We start from the raw sequence: 21,106 nt of genomic DNA, 5'->3' as shown, positions 1-21,106 counted from the left end.
TATACTTAACATTGCTGGCAGCTCAGGTCACTCCAGAAAGAGGCATTCAATTGGATATAATTTAACCAAATCTCTTAATAAAAGACCCTTTCCAAGTGTCTTCCAGGAATATAATAGGTGCTTAACAAACATTCTCTAGATAAATGAATAGACAGCATGATAACATGAAGAATGTTAAATTTGAGAAAAGGCTATCATGTTGATAACAGACCATATTGTTGTGTCTAGATATGGAAATATGTATATTTTAAGGACTAAAGAAGCTCTTGTAAACTTTTTCTTTATTTACTTTTCAATAAAAATATAGATTCCAAACTCAACAGAAAGCAGCAGTGATAGTAATTATCACACAGGAACAGCTCGACAAATTTCAGTTTTTAGTCTTCAAGTCCCATATTCACAGCCACGTCAGTCTGATTCCCTCCTCTGTGGAAATCCCAAGCACTGGTTTGGTTCACTTGATCATCTCATGGGGGCCAATCTTTTCTTGCCACTCACTCAAATCCAGAACTCATGATTTGTGACTCATAATACTTTTGCCATCTACAAAAGTGTCTGGAAATTAGACATTTTTAGCTAGAGTTAGGGACATAAAACTTCTTTTAAAGGATGTAGTGCAACCTGATATTCACCACTAAAAAGATCCTCAAGTGTAAAAATGTACAATCTGTGCCTCTTTTGAAAATAGAAACTTTAAGGTTAAAAGAAAAAAAAATTCCCTTCCTGAACTGCATCATCACCAGACACATCAGCCACATGCAGAAATGACAGACCTGCTGTTTCCATGACACACAACATGAGACTTTAAAACCAAACCATCTGAATGAAAGAAAATGGTAGGATCCCAGACTGGGAGATAGACATATATCACTTTCTCCTGAACTGAATCCTTTCCACCTTTGCAAAGGCCAATGGACATGTCTGTTAAATGCTGGATTTCAGCTCTTGATCATTCTGCTCTGGGGAGTCCTTCTCTTTAAGCTCTCTGTCATGCTCTGGAGAAATACTCCAACTTTCTATGGTTGTAACAGCATCTGAGTCCAATTTTCTTCTTTTCTTCAGTTGGTGCAAATGGGATTTGGATTTTATATGTGCTGAGAAGAAAAAAAAAACAAAAACAAAAAATCTCTTCAGGATTTTCTAGAATTAATCCTAGAAGCAAATAAAATGAATTGTAAAATCCTTTCCTATAACAATAACAGGATCACAAATGTGCTGGTACAGATGCTTAGCACTTTTAAGGGAAGAAATAATAAGTTACATATCCAGCTAGCTAGCAAACTTACCAACAATATACCTTACCTTGTAATAAATGCCTGGCACCTTGCTAGGTGCTTTATATCACTAATCCCCATGACAATTGTGCACACAGTACTAGTTTGCTCATTTCATACATGGGGAAACTGAGATCAGAGATACCTTACATCTTTTCCAAAGTTGCCCAGCAGGTAAGCTCTTCTCCTTACCAATGGCTCCAAAAAGATACCCCGCTTTCCAGAATCAGGGCTCTGGTACAGGGTCTCCTGTTATAGATACATTTCAATTTGCAAAGCTAAACAGTTACAAATTTAGATGCATGTCTGTATTGCAGAGATGTGCTGGAGGACAACGGATGTTCTGTCCGGCCTGCAGCATCCACCACTACCCAGATGTGAGGAACAAAGCTGCCTTTCCCACTTCTTCTCTGTTCTCACAGGTTGTCCCTCCTGATCTGACATCCCTATGCCTGGGTCAGATAAAATGCCTGAGTGACTAACCCGCAAGGCTCACATGCTCCAAGCACACAATGCTCCAAAGATATGACAAGGAACATTCTTCTCTGACAAGCCTTCTGAAGGTCCAGAAGAGCAGTAAAGATGAAAGACTTCTGTTGTCTAGTATCAATTTCTGACCTCTCACCCCTAAGCCAGCTCCTATCTTTATACCACTCATACAGTCTCATTTTTACTATCTTGTTCTTTTTCAAGAAAATCTCACTCGGGAACACCTATGAGATTAAACTCTCTTTTATATATATATTTAAAAGAGATCATTTTAAAGAGTTTAGAAGCAAAAATAAGTAAGGAAGAGTTTAGAAATTGAAGAAAAGTTTACTTGGGAAAAAAGTCAGCTTTGTTCTCCAGCTAGAGCCTAAGGCAAAAGAAAGAAAAAAAAAAACAACAACAAAAAAACGGGGCTTTTAGACTGGCTCTCCATGGCAGCAGGAGACGGGAGCAAGGACTTGACAGACAGAATTATAGAAGGGCTTACACAAGCTAAGCCCACAAAGGCTCACAAATGTTGCTTCTCTAAGGCTATCCCTGAAGGACATTCTAAAAATCGAACCACTAAGTTTCCTTTATAAAAAACAAGCAGACCTCTTCTTCTTTTCCCCTTTCATCATTATAAACCAATGACAATTAAGGCTTCTTCTGCTGCTTGGGCAATCACAGCCATCCCCATATTCTGACAATGGAGTTCATTTTGCCAGTTACCAATTAATAGAACTAACCATTTTATTGGTTCACATGGGGAGAAAAATCTACTTTTATGAGGATCCCATGCAACGCAGTACTCTAAAGAAAAGGATTCCAGCCGTGGGGTAAACTATAAGCCTCTCTGTGCCTAAAAGGAGTAAGCCTTAAATGTGTTTTTAAATACAATGTAAATTCATGGCTTGGAGACTAACGGCCTTTGGGCTTTGACTAGATGACTCTGGTTGTTTTAAGCTGCGTGTACCTCAGGAAAACATGTTCTTAAACTTAATCCATTCCTGTGGGTCTGAACCCATTGTAAGTAGGATCTTTTGATAAGGTTACTTCAGTTAAGATATGGCCCACCTCAATCAGGATGGGTCTTAATATTATTACTGGAGTACTTTATAAGAGAATGAAACTCAGACAGAGAGAGAAAGCCACAGGAAGCAGCCAGAAGCTGAAATCAATGGAATATGAAAGAAAAGGGAGAAACCAGGAGACACCTCCATGTGCCGTACCACATGACAGAGGAGCCAAAGATCACCAGCAGCCAGCCCCAGAACGCCTTGAAGATGCCTTGATTTGGACTTTTTCCCAGCCTCAAAATGAGCGAATAAATTCCCACTTTTTAATACCATTTCATGGTATTTGCTTGAGCAGTCTAGGAAACTAAAACAATGGCTATAGAAATCCAACAGGGTAGTGGCAGATCCAGGCTCTAAAATCCAGGGAGATGGAGCCCAAGGGCCAGGCTGATCCCTGGTGTGGGGGAGTGTCTTACAAAGAAGACTGCCTTTTTTAATGCATGTTTAATGTTGCTTTCACACAGATTCCCTTAACATCTTTTCATTGTAGTTTTAGCAACCACCAGTACCTCAACACAGTATCTCAAAAATTACTGAAAAGACACCACTTTTGAAGAATGTACTTAGGAGGAGTAACTGTACTTCCTATTCCCTTCCAGCTGCTTCTGCTTCTTCTGTCTCTTGGATGAGTTATCTGGCTTCTCTTACAGTCCTATCTCAGTCCCACTGAGCTCTAAACATGAAACGCAAGAAACTTCTACAAAGCAGGACCCTCTCGGTATAAAATATCTACTCCAGGTGAAGCTGGTGGGCATATTGTCTTCCTCTGAAACTCATAATACTGAGACAGCTCCCCAATTTTGGAAAGCCTCCATGGAATTTGAGCACAGACTTTTAAAAGAATCCAGCCATTCCTCTGCAAATAAGCGGACTCCATCATTCAACCAAAAAAGATTTTCAATTTCATGAAGTCAGTGTGGCCTCACCCTTACAGATTTCTCTGGGCCCTTCCCCAGATTCTACCTGCCCACTCACGGTCCCCAATGATGATTCGATCACAGATGTCACACATGTGATAACTTCTCTTGTTCTCAGCTTCATTGTACAGCATCTTTATTGGAGTGGTTGCAGGCTTATGTCCCTGAAAGAAAAAAGTGGGGAAAGCATTTGATTCAAAGAGATTTGGGTATCATTCTCTGATATTAAGGGGAGTAGATTTTCCCAAGATTCCTTTTTCTCATCCCAGAGAACAGGTGGGCTGTGAACAGATTTTAGCAACAACCTTTTCTATATGTGAAAATAGAAATACAGCCTCTAGGAGTCTAAAAGCAGCCAGCCCTTCTGCATTATTCCATGGAAAAGAAAGCTGGGTTCCCCAACATAGCAACAAAGGTGTCAGCTAAGGACAGCTCTACGAAAACCAGACAATAGACTGTACGATGATTAATAATCACCTGGATGAAACTTTGTACGATTTCAAGAGCAGGTGTGAGAACAGACTCCTCCCACTTGGAGACATCAGATACCTCTAAGCCATACACTGGGGGAACACTGGAACCAGGTCCTAATGATGACAAAGAAATTTTGAGAGGTCAGCCTCAAGGCCAAATCTATTCTGCTCCTAAGACTCCAAAATCACCAAGGGAAACATCCAGGGCCAAGGGAACAAACATTCTGACCATGCTATTCATTCTAACCAGAAATATGAACCAAACAGCTATGTACAATCCAAGAAAGATCTAAAAGGTTTACTGTTCTTCAGCCAGCAGGTCTAGCCATATAATCCAGAGACTCGGGTACAGGATCTTCCAGATCAGTCTGGAATACTGAATAGAGTAACAGATCTAGTGACCACTGCAATTTAAAGAGAGCACATCATAGAATCAAGTAGCTAAATTCCATATTGTCCAACAGTGATGTCACTCTGTGGCAGGAGAGTTCACAGCTTTCTTTAGGAGCAGGCATTAGTCTCAGCAGTCTGGCATTCATGAAGCTCCTGGATACCATCAAGGAACAGATTAGGATCAGCAAATGAACCACTGAACCTGAGAACTAGAAAGAAGCCCTGAAATTGATCTAGACAGGTTCCTTCTTTTGGGAAACACATCTAGGAGTATTTAAGAAACAGCTGCTGCTGAATACTTCTGAATGGAGATGAGACTGAAGGAAGCAAAGAGTATAGCTGCAGGCCTGTCACCCATCTGAGCCCCACCACATTGCAAGAATGTAGAATCTGCTGGTAACTTCCCCAGCCTATGGACACACTAAATTGCCTTCCACAGCTAGGAGGAGGCAATTGCCTAAAGGCAAAGAGCATCGCCCTGTGGACAAAAACATCAAAGACCCTGGGATGCCAACGGCTGACAGGTGCTGGCCTTTTGATTGTGCTAACCACAAATAAGATTCTTCAAAAACTGGACTGGGCTGCACCTGGCACCACACAGAAAGGTGAGACCAGGAGGGTGCAGGCAGCATCCACAGCACACCTGGTCTTGGCTAAGCTCTGCACCTGTTTCCAGGCCACTCTACATTTTCCTTTCTCCTCTAAGTCCTTTGTTGGGCTTCTGTGCCCCATCTAAGCACCTTTCAACAAGTTCTCGGCTCCCAGCTGCTGTTTCTGGCTTGGGTCCAAGGCCAAGCTGGGGTGGGGAAGTCCCTCTGGCTTCTTGCCAGAATATCCCAGCAGACCAGCCCTGGCCAATCACATGCAGCTCCTGATTTACAGGCAGCTGTGCCTTTCACTCTAGCACTAGGGCTGTGCCGGCAAATACATGAATGTGGAACAGGCACATGACGCGCTGTGCTGTCAACCCCTCCCATCTCAGAGACGGAGGGAGTTATTGTGGTTTTACCAAAGGAGGAAGTTCCAAATCATTACAAAAAATGTATTTTGTTACAGGCTAATTATCAATCTTGGGGAGAAAAGAAGCTGCATTAGAAATCTGCAGTACCAAACTTTAATTTCAACTGACACTAAACTTCTCCTAACAGGATATGCAGAGAAAGCAGCCTCTTGGCAACAGAACTATATCAGAGAGCTTTAGCAGAGAGTGAGAGCTGGGAGAGAGAACTTCAGCAAGCCAGTGGTCAACAGCATGGATCAAGGTATATATATTCAGAGGCATCAGGGAGCAGGAATGGAGGCCTCAGCTATCTTTATCTGTGACTGAAAACAGAAGTCTAATGGCAAAAGGTAAACATGGGATAGATTCAGAAGCATATTTAAAAAGGGCCCACAAAGTAAAATTGGAGTTTCACTTATGCTTAAATTAAATCTTCTTTTAGCTTATAATTCCACAACTCACCTGAGGCCCAACACTAATGCTATCTAGCTAAAGCTATAAAGGAAACAAGAAGAGTCGTATAAAGTAAAGACTGTGAACTTTGGAATCAGGCCTGCATTCAATACTCTTGGCAAGTTATTAACTTCTCTAGGCCTCCATTTATTTCCTCATAGTTAAAAAAGAAAAAAACAAATAGCACCTACCTAAAAGACTCAAATTGGCAACAAATTTAGTGCCAAAGACATAATACAGAATCAAAGGAATGAGAATTTCTTTCTCTTTCCCTTTTAAGTGCCTGCTGAACTAAAGTTAAAAGCTGAAGCAGCCTGAAGCACCATGTATTTGATCATGAAGGAGATGCCAGGAGAATTAGCAAAGACTGTCTTTTTATACTGCTCATCTGGTCCAAGGACCATTTTCATTAGGAAAGCCTCCCTCCAGAAATCTGATTACTCTTCAGGCACAAAACTTGAAGCTAAAATCAGCCCTGAACACCTCCTCCACTGAGAAAAGTTACTATTTTGCTCTTACCTGTTTGCAGCCAGCACCCATCTGTTCAAGGCATAAGGCAGACTCCTCACTGGAAGGACCTTTTTTATTTTTATTTTTTCCTGAGACATCATAAGAAAATATCCCTGGACAATCATTTATGCAATAAACCTTCCCCCCAGGCAGGTCCCAAATCTTAGAGCACATCCAGAAACTAAAGTTCATTTTCTGGGTGAGCTGAGGATGTCTATATTCCTATTGAAACAAACCAGGGGATAAGGAAAAACATGAGACTTACTGCTCAAGAAACGGTTTTTAACCCATCGATTTTGCTTCCGGGCATATCTCTTAGTCACTTGTTTCAGAGCCTCAATACCTGAAAGATAAAGTAGATAGAAGAAAATCTACATAAGCACTTCTTACTTTGCCAAAAGGGAGGCCATCCCAGCCCAGCAGAAGAGGAAGTCAGCCTACAGCAGAACACTGTTAGATTTAATAAACAAAAATGTCAACTCGGAGCTGAAAGCCATTTGGGACTCTTCTAGCCTTAGCTCTTTCACAGATCATACCAGAGGGTATTCTACCACCCAAGCATGTCCAAGATTAGGTTAGATGGAGGAATGAATTCACACCTTTCTTTAGGAGCTGGTTACTAGTCTCTGATGTGCATTTTCCCTCAGTAGTCAGGTACTCGTGAAATTCCTTGAAGCCAATTGACTGGAAAATACCACGTTGATATTCCTGGCTGGGAACAGGAGAGCATCAGCAGATAAGCCATTGCATCTGAGAGCTAGCAGGGGCCTTGGAGATGATCTAATTGAGCCATTTCATTTTTTAGATGAGGAAACTGAGATCCTGAACAGTCACCGCCTCTCTGAAATCCTCCCCTCTGCAGCCACACCAACTCCCAGGTTACTTCCCTTGAAAATTAATTCCCAGGAATGTCTGATAGATTAGAAAATTGCAATGTAACAAGTACAACAACAGGCTTGCCAATGCCAAGGACAAAGGCTAATAAACAAGTAGATCCAAAGCCAGTATTATGTCTATGGTCTTTTAGAATATCAGCAAGGGATGGATGGTAGGTCAAAGTAATAAGTAAATCCTCACCTATTTTCAGCAACTTTCTTCTGATTATAGCGTCTGTGAAAATCTCTTAGCTCCTCCAAGAGCCCAGAGGCAAGCATGTCATCCACCCTCTTATCCAAGCGTTCATCTAAAACTTGAATCAAATTAGCCCATCAACCAGCAAGCATGTTGTTGGTGCCTACTATACACTCACATGGTGAATGGACAGGCTTCCACAAAGAAGAGGATTTGTTCAAATGGCAGAAAGGATTCAAATTCCACAGATTATAATAATTCATATTGAATTTGGTCAGACTTAAGACTCAGCAACTCCAAAAAAAAAACAAAAAGCAAAAAACCAGAAAGAATGAAGCATATGCCTTGTTATTATATAAAGAGAAAACACACATTTACAGCAATTTTTTGAAGAGCAAATATTTTACTCTCATATGGAATGTATATCCATTGTTGTGAGAGGCACCTCTCCCTGGTTTACCTTTCTTACTCTTCATTAGATTCATCACTCTCTCAGGTGACACTGTGGATAGGACGAGGAACAAAGCCATCCTAGGTATATCCTGAACTACCGACCCAGAGGAAGGACCAAAGAGTGGGTTCCAACACAGCTTTATAACGAATCAGATACCATTATTTTATGCTGAATTTTTAACTACAAAAATTTCATTATTAACATATATTTTATGCTGAATTTTTAACTACAAAAATTTCATTATTAAAATATTGTCTTTTTCTATAAATTTATAACTAAGATTAATTTAACAACCATTTTTAATCCTTAGAGTCATGCTCTTCTACATCTCTGCCATTGTAATTTCTCAGCTTGCAGTAACAGTAATCTTTCTTCCCATCATTTTTCCCAATAAAGTTTGCATTTTTTGACGGCTCACCATGTGTTCTAAGCATTTTGTATGTATTAATTCATCTAATCCTCAATGAAGCTATAGAAGGTTTACTACCATTACCATCTCCATTTTACAGAAGAAGAAATTAAGGCACAGAGAAGTAAACTAACTTGTCATAACCTCATAAAGCTAGAAGATGGTGGAGCAAGAATTTGAATCCAGACAGTCTGGCTCAGGAGCCCATACTCTTAATTGCTACACTAAACTGCCTGTAACAACCTCCTCATCCTTCCAGAACTAGCTCATAGGTTATCTTCACAAATTGGTCCCTGACTCCCCCCAGAGAATGCTCCTCGGCCCTAGTCTATGCCTCCAACAGCACTCTGAATATATCTCTAGTCCAGCACTTCTCACACTCTATTGTTTGTTTGTTGCCCCCTCGCCCTCAGCTGGAAGCTCCTTAAGAGTAGGCACTGCCTTTTATTCATCTCGGAAACCCAAGTACCACACAGAATACTTGGCACGTCATGGAATGCTCACTGAATATCTGGATGAGTAAGTTACTCCCACCAAAGTGCATTATTATACTTTATCAACATAAATACTACCAACCTAGCCAGCTAACATCATAACCATTTTTCAGGACTACTGCTTCTAGAAGAATCACTGATCCAGCCTCCAGCCATCCCAGGGGGTCAGACCTCCTTCCACAGAGGCCTTCCTTCTCTTTCTTCTTTGGACCTTCCCTGAATGGTAATCTCCCATCCCACCCATCCCATCCCACTCCTGGTTTCTTATCCTAGTGCACGGCTGCCCTTCAGCCCTTTCTAGACAGGTACCAAGGATGGGGAATGGTATTGCATCTTACTAAGTCAATGAGTAACAATAATGTTAATAAAATTAAAGCTAACACTTTCTCAGTGCGTATTATGAGCCAGCCACACACTATTCTAAGCATTCTAAATATAGGAACTTAATTATTCTAAGCTCTACCACCAGAGGATTCTAGGACAGCAAAGGGTTTTTACCTGTCTGGTCAGCATGAAGCCACAGGATGCAGGGGTTAGGGAACTTCAGAGGGCCTCCAAGGGGACCACCACCTTCCTCTGCATGTTGACGATGAAGAAATTGACTATGAGAGATTCCTGTTTCTTCAAATAGTTGCAAGCTCCTAAGACATTAAAAAAAAAAAAAAAAAAAGAGGAGGGAAGCATATCTATAAAAACCATCAGGAAATATTCATTCTCAAGTGATACAAGAAGAAAGTCTATTTATTTAGAAAGCCTCATTCTCATTCTCAACTGCATAAGATCCTAGAGACATAAAAGTCCAGGGTTTCTCTGATCCTATAGCTACTCAGAAAAAAGTCCTAAAGAACACTTAAGAAAAAGTAAGAAATAACACCCTTCTTCTAAATATACATAATTTTTTTTTCTTTTTATTGTGGAATATAACATATTTACATAGAAGTGATAACTTTCCAAGTGCAATTTAACAAGTTCTTAGAGAGCAAATTTCAAATGTTATGGGTTACAAGTTCCACAGTTTCAGTTATCTCTTTATTGAGAAATCCAAAGTACAATTTAACAAGTAATTATATAGGAAATTTCCAAGAATGTTATGAGTTACAGTATCACAGTTTCAGTTATTTCTTTATTGTGAAATATAACATATATACAAAAAGGTGATAACTTTCACATTATAATTTAACAAGTAGCTATACAGCAAATTTCAAAGAATGCTATGGGTTACAGTTCCACCATTTCAGTTCTTTCCTTCTAGCTATTCTAATACCCTAGCAACAAAGAAAAAGAAAATTTATATAATATAAAGATTCAGTATTCATAAACCTTTGTTAAATTCTATCTTGTCTGTTGCTACCCCTTCCTCCAGTTTAATCACTTTCCCCATCTTCTGGGATGTCTAGGCAGTGACCACCCTAACTTGGTCATGTTATGAAATCAAGTTCAGAAACAACAGGTTTTTTTATACACAAATAGAATACGACTGACTTCACTTTCAAGTAAGTAGTAAAAGAGCTTGTTTGGGATACTTTGCTACAAGCCAACAAGTCTAGTCTCGCTGGAGTGCCTTTCCCACAGTATAAAAATATGTCGTATATCCAGCTCATCAACTTTCTTTTTAAAGATACCTGAAATTAGTGAAGACTGTTCCTGGCTAATTCAGCATTCTGCTGGCACAAAGATCACTAAAGAAAGAATTCACATGCTTATTCTTAACCTACCATCTACTAATGCCTGTATCTATCATGCTATGCAGCATCAGGTAATTTAACTCCCAAATCTATACTCTACCCCTCTGGGTGATTGAAACTTATCAGCTTGAAAGTGATCTTTTCCTTCCTGACCCAATCCCACTTCCACACAAAAGTAGAGACCCCTTGTCTTTCTGTATCGATGGTCAGTCAAAGAGAACCTATGTGGAAAAAAAAATGTAGTAACAGATATCTCACTTATCTGGAGTTAGAATACAGCCTCAAACCATAAGAAAGATGAAAAATGTCTTCCAATCCTTTCTAAAGTAGAGACCCTTGAGCTTTTGCTTGGAACCTACTGACACTTAGACAATTCTCAAACTCATTCCTAGTTTAGAAGTAGCAAAATGAGGAAGAGTGATAAGGTAGAAGAGATTAGTAAAAGGACAGAATAATAAAGAGACTCAGCTCTAAAGCTATGTCATCATGAAAGAATATAAAAATGAGTGTACAGGCAAGATGGCAGCATAGAGAGGAGTGGAAGCTAAGTAGTCCCCCTGGAACAACTACAAAAAACCAGAAACAACTAGTAAATAATCCAGAATAACTGCAGGGGGAGAAACGAGACCATCCACTCATCATACACCAACCTGAATTGGGAGGAATGCCTGAGAACACAGCATAAAATCTGTAAGTAAAACCTGCGAATCCAAGTCGTGAGGCCCCCTCCCCCATAGCCCGAGCTGCAAAGCCTCGTGGTGCCGGAGAGAAGCTCTCTCCCAGCAAGCGAATATAGCTCAGCTGAGCTCCAACTGGGGTTTTAAGTAGCAAGTGTGAACTGCTCACTACAGGTACGACTCCCCAAAAAACAGAGGCTTTGGGTGACAACTGACCTTGGAGAGCCGGAGGGTTGCCTTGGACTGGGTCTGAAGGGGACTATCTGTTTCTTTTTAGGCTCAGTGGAGAAAGCCCCAGTCATATTCAGTTTCCAGGGCTGTGACTCTGGGAAGGGTGGAGACACCACAAGCAGAGAGAGAGACCATTGAAATGCTAATGACCTCCCCCTAGGGGGTCTATCTTCTCTAAGAGGAAAGGGGTGGGGCCCTTTCCATTCAGAACCAGACCCCAGAGCCTGGGGGAACACGGCCATACCTCCTCACACCAGTCAAGAATTATAGGCTAACAGGCATCACCTGCTGAGCAGAAAAGCACAGTAACCTGAGGCATCAAAGGATAGAGCAATTTTCTAAGACACACCCTCAGGGAAACCAGATACTGAATATTTCTTCCCTCTGGGACCTGAGCCTGTTCTGGTCTGGGAAAACCTGATTTGGATAACCAAGGAAACCATGCCTAGACAACAGAAAATTACAACCTACACTAAGAAAAACAAAGTTATGGCCCAGTCAAAGGAACAAATGTACACTGCAACTGAGATACAGGAATTTAAACTAATGCTAAATCAAATCAAAAAGTTCAGAGAAGATATTGCAAAAGAGATAGAGGCTGTAAAGGAAGCACTGGGCATGTATATGGCAGAAATCAAAAGTTCAAAAAAACAACCAGTAGAATATATGGAAATGAAAGGCACAACACAAGAGATGAAAGACACAAAGATACAACAGCAGATCTCAAGAGGCAGAAGAAAACATTCAGGAACTGGAGAACAAAACACCTGAAAGGAGAGAGGGAGCAAAACACAGGCTCTGAGGCATGGATAAAATGTCATTAGAAAGTATAGCTTTTTTCTTCTTTTGGTTTCACTCTTAATGCACCCCACCCACCTTTCCCCTTCCCCACCCCTATTCCCCACTTATTTTTATCCTTCTTGTTCTCCTTTTGGTCTAACCATAGCTAAAGTCATAACACAAGCATTATCAAAGTGCCCATTAAAACAGACAATGCTCATCTCAGATGTTAAAATATAAGTAATCTGCACTAAATGAAGTTAGGCACTTTGAACTTCTACCTTTAATATTTTCAGTCTGCACCCTTATCTAAAATATTTAAGTATCATTCTCCAAATCCTCCTGAAACTGCCCAAAATGTAAAAACAGTACCAAGAGACAGCTATTAATTATGACTTGAATTAATTATTTGAACAGCCATGAAATAGTCTTATGTCAAAACATGTTTATTTTTTCTGACTTTATATAAGTTGTGAGATATATTTCTTCAATAAAATGTTAACATATATTAAAAAAAAAAAAAAAAAACACCTGAAAGCCTACACGCAAAGGAGCAGATGGAGAAAAGAATGAAAAAATATGAGCAACATCTCCGGGAACTCAAGGATGAAACAAAGTACAATAATGTACGTATCATTGGTGTCCCAGAAGGAGAAGAGAAGGGGAAGGGGGCAGAAGCAATAATAGAGGAAATAATTAATGAAAATTTCCCATCTCTTATGAAAGACATAAAATTACAGATCCAAGAAGCGCAGCGCACTCCAAACAGAAGAGAGATGAATAGGCCTACACCAAGACACTTAATAATCAGATTATCAAATGTCAAAGACAAAGAGAGAATCCTGAAAGCAGCAAGAGAAAAGCGATCCATTACATACAAAGGAAGCTTCATAAGACTATGTGCGGATCTCTCAGCAGAAACCATGGAGGCAAGAAGGAAGTGGTATGATATATTTAAGATACTGAAAGAGAAAAATCGCCAACCAAGAATCCTATATCCAGCAAAGCTGTCCTTCAAATATGAGGGAGAGCTCAAAATATTTTCTGACAAACAGACAATGAGAGACTTTGTGAACAAGACACCTGCCCTACAGGAAATACTAAAGGGAGCACTACAGGGTGATAGAAGAAGGAGTATGTGGTTTGGAACACAATTTTGGGAGATGGTAGCAGAACAATGTAAGTACACTGAACAAAGATAACTATGAATATGGATGAGAGTGGAAGGTGGGGAGCATGTGAGATACCACAAGAAAGGAGGAAAGATAAAGACTGGGACTGTGTAACTTGGTGAAATCTAGAGTATTCAACAATTGTGAGAAAATGTACAAATATGTTCTTTTATGAGGGAGAACAAGCAAATGTCAACTTTGAAAGGTATTAAAAATGGGGAGGCATTGGGGGAGGGATGCAATCAGCATGAACTAGAGACTGTAACTGATAGAATCATTGTATCATGCTTTCTTTAATGTAACAAAGGTGATACACCAAGGTAAATGCAGGTAAGAGGTGGGGATAGGGGAGGCATGTTAGACACTTGACATTGGTGGTATTGTCTGATTCTTTATTCTACTTTGATTTAAGGTTATTTTTCCTTTTGCTGCTTCCTAGCTGTCATTTTTTTTCCTCTTTCTTTTGCCTCTTTACCTTCTTTGACTCTCCCTCCTGCCTTGTGGAAGAAATGTAGATGCCCTTATATACATAGTGGTGAAGGTGGTGAACACATAAATGTATGACCATGCAGAGAACCATCGATTATTTACTTGGGATGGAATGTATGGTGAGTGAACAAAACCATATTAAAAAAAATGGGTTGATGACAAAACCTTGAGGGCAATATACTGAGTGAAATAAGCCAGACACATAAGGACAATTATGGCAGGGTCTCACTGATAGGAATTAATTATAATATGTAAACTCATAGACATGAAATATAAGGTACCAAGATATAGGACGAGGCTTAAGAATGGGGAGTGGTTGCTTAGTATGTGCAGAATGTTCAACTAGGATGAACTTAAATGTTTGGAAATGAACAGGGGTGTTGGTAGCAAGATGTGAGAATAACTAACAGCGCCGAATGGTGTGTGAATGAGGTGGAAAGGGGAAGCTCAGAGTCATATATGTTACCAGAAGGAAAGTTGGAGGTCAAAAGATGGGAATGTATAAAACTGAATCCTATGGTGGGCAATGTCCATGATCAACTGTACAAATACTAGAAATCACTTCCATGAACCAGAACAAATGTATGACAATACAATTAGAAGTTAATAATAGAGGGGCATATAGGGAAGAAATATATACCTGTTACAAACTATATACTACAGTTAGTAGTATTTCAACATTTTTTCATAAACAGTAACAAATGTACTATATCAATACCTAGGAGTCAACAATTGAGGGGTGTTGGTTAGGGATAGGGGAGGATTAGAGTTTCCTTTTCTTTTTTTCTTTTTTCATCTTTCACTTTATTTCTTGTCTGGAGTAATGAAAAGTTTCTAAAAATTGAACAAAAATTAAGTGTGATGGATGCACAGCTGTATGAGGGTACCCAGGGGCAAGTGATTGTACACTTTGGATCTTTGGATAATTGTATGGTATCTGAACAATCTCAATTAAAAAAAAAAAAAAAATGAGTACATCATAATGTCCTTGAGTTTTCAAAAAGTTTTTTGAAATATTTTTATTAAAATGTTTAAGATGAAATGTTTGGATACTTGGAAACTTTAAAATTCACTTATCTAATGAATAAAGCAGACCTCGTTAAGACTAGAACAAATTGGGCCAAAGGGTAAAGGTTGAAACTGACTGTGTTCAAACTTCAACTTCCATATGAGATCAAGGGAAGAGATGTTTATTTGGTGTATGATCTATATTTTCTACATAACATAACTTCTGCAGTTTGTTCAAACACTACAATTACATGGAACTTTGAATAGGAAGTGAGCTACGGTAGGTCTGTATAGATTAGAATGAAATAGCAACACATCCTCAAGTAATTTGGGTGGAGAATAAAAGTATATATTCGGGGCCCCTGTGAAGAGCTGGGGGAGAATGCAGAGGTGTTGGACTTCCTCACCTGGACTGTTGCTGATGTTCTCACAAACATTGGGGACTGACAGCTTGACATGCTGAGCCCTCTGTCTTGGGGCTGGCCCCTATGAAGCTTGTTGCTGCAAGGAGAGGCTTAACCTGCATATAATTGTGCCTAAGGGTCTCCCCGCCGAGTGCCTCTTTGTTGCTCAGATGTGGCCCTCTGTCTCTAACTAAGCCACCTTGGTGGGTGATCTCGCTGCCTTCCCTCTACATGGGACATGACTCCCAGGGGTGTAAATCTCCCTGGCAACGCAGGATACGACTTCCGGGGATAAATCTTGACCTGGCATCGTGGGATTGAGAACATCTTCTTGACCAAAAGGGGGATGGAAAATGAAACGAAATAAAGTTTCAGTGGCTGAGAGATTTCAAATGGAATCGAGAGGTCACTCTGATGGACATTGTTACACACTATATAGATAACAGTTTTTAGGTTTTAATATATTGGAATAGCTAGAAGTAAATACCTGAAGCAACCAAACTCCAACCCAGTAGCCTTGACTCTTGAAGACGACTGTATAACAACGTAGCTTACAAAGGGTGACAGTGTGATTGTGAAAACCCTGTGGATCACACTCCCTTTATCCAGTGTTTGGATGGAGGAGTAGAAAAATGGGGATAAAACCTAAATGAAAAATAGGGTGGGATGGGGGGCTGTGTGATTTGGATGTTCTTTTTTATTTTTATTTTTTATTCTGATTCTGATTCTTTCTGGTGTAAGGAAAATGTTCAAAAATAGATTGGGGTGATGAATGCACAACTATAGTATGGTACTGTGAACAGCTGATTGTACACCATGGATGATTGTATGGTATGTAAATATATCTCAATAAAACTGAATTTTAGAAATTCACTTATCTAGATCATGCACTATCACAGGCGATACTGCCTTCAAGGGGGTGAAAAAACCTAGAAATTACAATAGTTTTGTGGCCCTCCAAAGCACAACCCTATCCCCCAAACATCTTTTTCTTTAGTATTACATTTCATGGGAAGGGAAACACAACTAGGAAAAAAATTTTCTAAAAACAGCTCCTTGAAGGGCAATAATAATTTTTTTAAAAAGGATTAAGAAACACTGATCAAGAAAATGCATTTGAGGGGGATACGTCATAACCCCTCTCAACACCAGATGCTACCACAATATTTTATTTGTATAACCATATATATTAGATCCTTCATTAGGTCCTCTACTATGCCAAATGCGAAAAACAAACTTAAAACATGAGGCTGCAATTTTAAAACAACCAAAGAAAAGATGACCTTATAAGTTCATTCACCACCTCTCTTCCCTGCAAGAAAGTCTCCATGTGTAAAGGTAAGGTGATCCATGAGACAGTTTGTAAAATCCACCTTTTAGTGGGAAAGCTGCTGGAGCACAACTCACCATTGCACCATCAATTATGAAACCTAAATCGCAATGTAAATGGACTGCAGGCCAGAAAGAAATTTATATGAAAATTGTTATACAAGCAAAGATCAAATAGAAAATGAAGCAAAATTACATAGCCCCTAAGGAAAGACTATTTTGTATTATGCATTTTAAGTGAAACAACAAAGTAGGGTGCAACTATTTTTTGAAGTAGTTGGACTAAGGCAATAACTCAGGGTCTCCCACCTGCTAAGATGGAACAAAACATGAATCTCCCACTAGCTACTGTTACTAAACCTCTCGCCACCTAGGCAAACTGAAGAACTGACTTCCTTCAACTCTAAAGGAATTTGGGGTCAGCAGGCCCAGGCTTTCTTACCTGGCCACTTTACGCTTGTCATGTGGGTGCAGCTTGGCAGCCATTTCTGGGTCCACCTGGCTTAGGCGTTTGTGGAGCATATGGCTGTCTTCCTTTTCAAGTTCTCCTTTCCGATCAATCACTTTCTCAGTGCCCATCTCCTGGGGCTATTTAATGAAGGTTTAGAAGTAAATTTAATTCAGTAATTCACAAACGTTAATTGAGACAGATATATGTACCAGGCACTTTGCTAAGTGTTATCAAAAAATGTTGCCACATAGTGAGACACAATATACCAATACACTGCGGTACGTGCTGTGAGGCCAGAGCAAGCAAAGAGGAAGGAGGACTTAACTGCCTAGGATAGGACTCAGATACCCTGCTTTCTGGTGATCAAAGACTGGACCAGAATTAATAACCATGCTATAGGTTGCAAACTTTCAAACAAGGCAATAGCATCTCTGTAAGAAAGGTTAGTATTGGACATCTCCCTGACATAAATTCTGTTGCCAGCCAGGAAATGCTGAATCAGACTAGGGTACTGTTAACTGACATGGAGATGCTAATTAAATCACAGAAGAGCATTTTTCCCACACACAGCCCTAGCCCTTAGGCCAGCCTGGAGGAGCACACTTTACATATGGAGGTGGTATTTGCTTCAGAATATTAATTAGGAAAATTATCATTGTTAAGTGTAAGAAACAGTTAAGAGTCAACCTTCTCCCCCCTAAAATTTGTTGACAAGAAAGAGGAACCCATTTCCTAGGTGGGTAACAAGTGAACTAAACCTACCTGGGTATCAATGAGAACTTTCCAGAGCAGAGACTCAATGTAATAATTGGTTCCTCCCACGATGATAGGAATTTTGTCTCGGGCAAATATATCTTCAATGTGAACATTAAGAAAGATATCACAATATTTTACATCAAGAAGGGAATTCTGACTCACTTGGAAAAGAGGGTATTAACAAGAAACCATATTCATTTGTCTGTAGAGCAGAAAAGAAAAGGAGGGACTCAAGAAGAAATCATACCAGTCCTCACATCTCCCATGAGTTCTCTGAATCATTTCCAATCAGTTCGGGAGGGACTTGCATAAACCAGGGACCAATGTATAATGGTAATTCCCTCTAGTTCTAAAACATCGTAGACCTTGCTGCTACGATTGAAAGTTTTATTGATGTTCCAAATCAGTATAAGGAATACAGCCCAAGGAGTCTCATAGAACCAACTGTCAGCTGCCTAGAAATCCACCATGGTGACATCTATTGTGTGGCTTTGCCTTGAAAAGCAAAACACAAGCTCTCCTCTATGCCATGGTTCTTAGAGTCAGTCTCCAACATTATGTGACAGAGGACAAGTTTTAGCCACTTGAGACCTCAACAGATAGTGAAGCATGGGCTCTGGAGACAAACAGACTTCAATTACCAGCTGTTAGGTAAGTTATGTAACCTGTTTGAACTTTAGTTTTTTCTCCTGTAAAATCCTCACGAGTTCTTATGAGCAATAAATGTGACAGTGCATATAAATCCTACCATAATGCCTGGAAAATAGTAAGCACCTGATTTACTTTAGCCACTACTGTTTTTGTATTCCTGCTACTGCAAATTCTTCTCTTTTGAATGTCTGCTGAACAGATAATCATCTGCTTTAAGAAGCTTTGCCTCTAAGGATAATTGATAAAAAGAGACTTTCAGTATCCAGAGAAAGACTCGTTTACATATTTCTTCCCCTTGCCAGCCAGTCTGGGGGCATAGGAATAGAAAACTTTTCTACCAGAAGCCTAATAAACCCTTAAGAGGTTGGGACGTGGAAGGGAGAAAGATATTTCCAACCAAGGATCATAAAGAAACACTGTCTATTTGTTTTAAAAAGAGAAGCAAATTCCCTAGTCCCTCTTTAAATTAAATATTATAGAATAAAATAAAGCTTCAATTGTATAATATGATTAACAAAGGGAAAGGGAGGAAGGAAAAGAAAAGTGGAAGGGGAAAATGGTGAGATACCAGAAAGGGACCAAGTAGGAGAGAAGAGGAAAGGAGTTAGGATATTAGGATATTAGGTTTAATTTGCTAAAGCCATGAAACAATACGATCTTAGGCAAAACTCTTCTCCTCTCTGGGCCTCAGCATCTAGTATCTTCATCTGTCAAGTCAAGAAGGTTGACTGATACTTCAGGTACTTTCAGTTCTAACATTCCGATTCTACACTCTAACTTCATAAACCTCCTTGCCTATAACTGATCTGATTAAGTCATCCCCATTGCTGCTGCTGGTTCAAAATCTTAATTAGCTCTCCATTTTATCAGTTCTTTCGAAACAATCCAACCTTCTTATAGCAACAGCTTACATTTGGTGATACATTTTAATTTGCAAAGGGCTTTCATATACTTTATCTTACACAATAGTCTTGTAAAACAGGTAGGGTAAGAATTATTATCTGCATTTTAATCTCTGCCCATTTGATAGGCAAAAAAAATACAATCTCATTATTTTGATTTGCATGTCCCTCATTAAGAGTAAGGGTAAACCCTTTTTCATGTTTATCACTATTTTTATTTCTTCCTTTGTGAATTACTGCTCATGCCCTTTAAGTAGTTTCTTATTAATTCATAAAAATTCTTCATATATAAGAGTATTAAACACTTGCCCTTCATATGTTACAAATATTTTCCCCTTGATTTGTACTCTGCTTTTTAATTTTGTTTTTAGTGGGCTGTTTTCCTTCCTTTTTTTAAATTATAAAATACAAACAAGTATTGCAACATATATAAATTAAGAAGCCTAATAATAAACCCTCATTAAGCCAATGTAAGAAACAGAATATTACAAATTCCTTTGAAGCCTCCTGTGTATTCCTTCCCATCCCAATTTCCTATATCCCCTTTCAAAAGGAACCATTATCCTGAATTCTGTCCTGTTTTGTTTTTGTTTTTTATCATTCCCTTGCTTTTCTTTACACATTACTAGTAGGTATGTACCTGCAAATAATATACTGGTTAGTTTTGCTTACTTTATAAGCTTTATAAGAACTGTTATCAACATATATGTAATGTATCTTTCTGTATTTTTCCCACCCCAATATTGTTTCCAAGATTCTTCTGTGTTGATTAATGCATATAGCTGAAATTTATTCATTTTCACTGCTGAAAAGTACTTAACTATATGAATATATCAGATTATAGACATTCTTCTGTAAGTGGGAATTTGGGTGTTTATGTTTTTACTATTAGGAGCAATACTGTCATGAACAAAATCTACCACATACCTCCTTGTATACACGTGCAAGAGTTTCTCTCGAGCACACAACTAGCTGTTCTGGTTAATATCCATTCTCGCCAACATAAATTCTTAATTCAACATATTCAAATCTATTTTATTTTTTAAAAAAATATATTTACAAAGTCCTCCCCTACTCTAGGATCAGATAACTTCTCAACCAATTGTATATTTTCCCATTTGTTTTAAAGTTTCATTAAAAAATATGTGTTTAACTCTGAAATCCATCTGGAATTTATTATTGTGTCATAGATATTATTGTGTCATAGATAATGAGGACCTGATTTTATTTTCTTCCAAAACCATTAACTGTCCCAAGAACAATTATTAACTACTATATGATTTTGCCATTGTTTTGAAATGCCACCTTGATCATAAGCTAAGTAAGTACATACATTTGAGTTGGTATCTGGGCTTTCTGTTCTGTGCCACAAGTTTGTTGAGTATGATAAAATTCCATATTTTAATTATTATGACTTTTCAACAGATTTTAATATCTGGCAGTACAAGTCCCCTCATATTATTCTCATATTATTATCAAAAATTTCTTAGTTTCACCCAGAGACTATTTTTTTCAGTTCTTCCCCACCCAACAATCCCTTTGAAATTCTAATTGTAACTCCATTATATTCATAAAT

At 39.0% G+C, this 21,106-nt stretch overlaps 1 protein-coding gene across 5 annotated transcripts in view; it reads right to left on the bottom strand.

The window, feature by feature from the left end:
* Positions 1–264: 264 nt before the first annotated feature.
* Positions 265–21,106, bottom strand: part of TRIT1 (tRNA isopentenyltransferase 1) — a 52,342-nt gene continuing 31,500 nt past the window's right edge. For 4 of the 5 annotated variants that reach the window (XM_037827596.1, XM_037827599.1, XM_037827600.1 and 1 more), the window contains 9 exons: positions 17,984–18,082; positions 17,213–17,358; positions 9,494–9,636; positions 7,645–7,756; positions 7,167–7,279; positions 6,833–6,910; positions 4,216–4,325; positions 3,785–3,902; positions 265–1,094 (listed from right to left, as the gene is read on the bottom strand). In XM_037827596.1, the coding sequence (XP_037683524.1) occupies positions 925–1,094; positions 3,785–3,902; positions 4,216–4,325; positions 6,833–6,910; positions 7,167–7,279; positions 7,645–7,756; positions 9,494–9,636; positions 17,213–17,358; positions 17,984–18,082 (1,089 nt within the window). In that variant the 3' untranslated portion in view covers positions 265–924. The remainder of the gene's footprint in view (positions 1,095–3,784; positions 3,903–4,215; positions 4,326–6,832; positions 6,911–7,166; positions 7,280–7,644; positions 7,757–9,493; positions 9,637–17,212; positions 17,359–17,983; positions 18,083–21,106) is intronic. The other variant, XM_037827597.1, reaches the window with a different exon arrangement.

This window comes from Choloepus didactylus, chromosome 2 (genome assembly GCF_015220235.1).
Source record: "Choloepus didactylus isolate mChoDid1 chromosome 2, mChoDid1.pri, whole genome shotgun sequence".
Taxonomy (NCBI): Eukaryota; Metazoa; Chordata; class Mammalia; order Pilosa; family Megalonychidae; genus Choloepus; species Choloepus didactylus.
The sequence above is the reverse complement of the archived record's forward strand: the minus strand, read 5'-3'. Positions and strand labels throughout refer to the sequence as shown.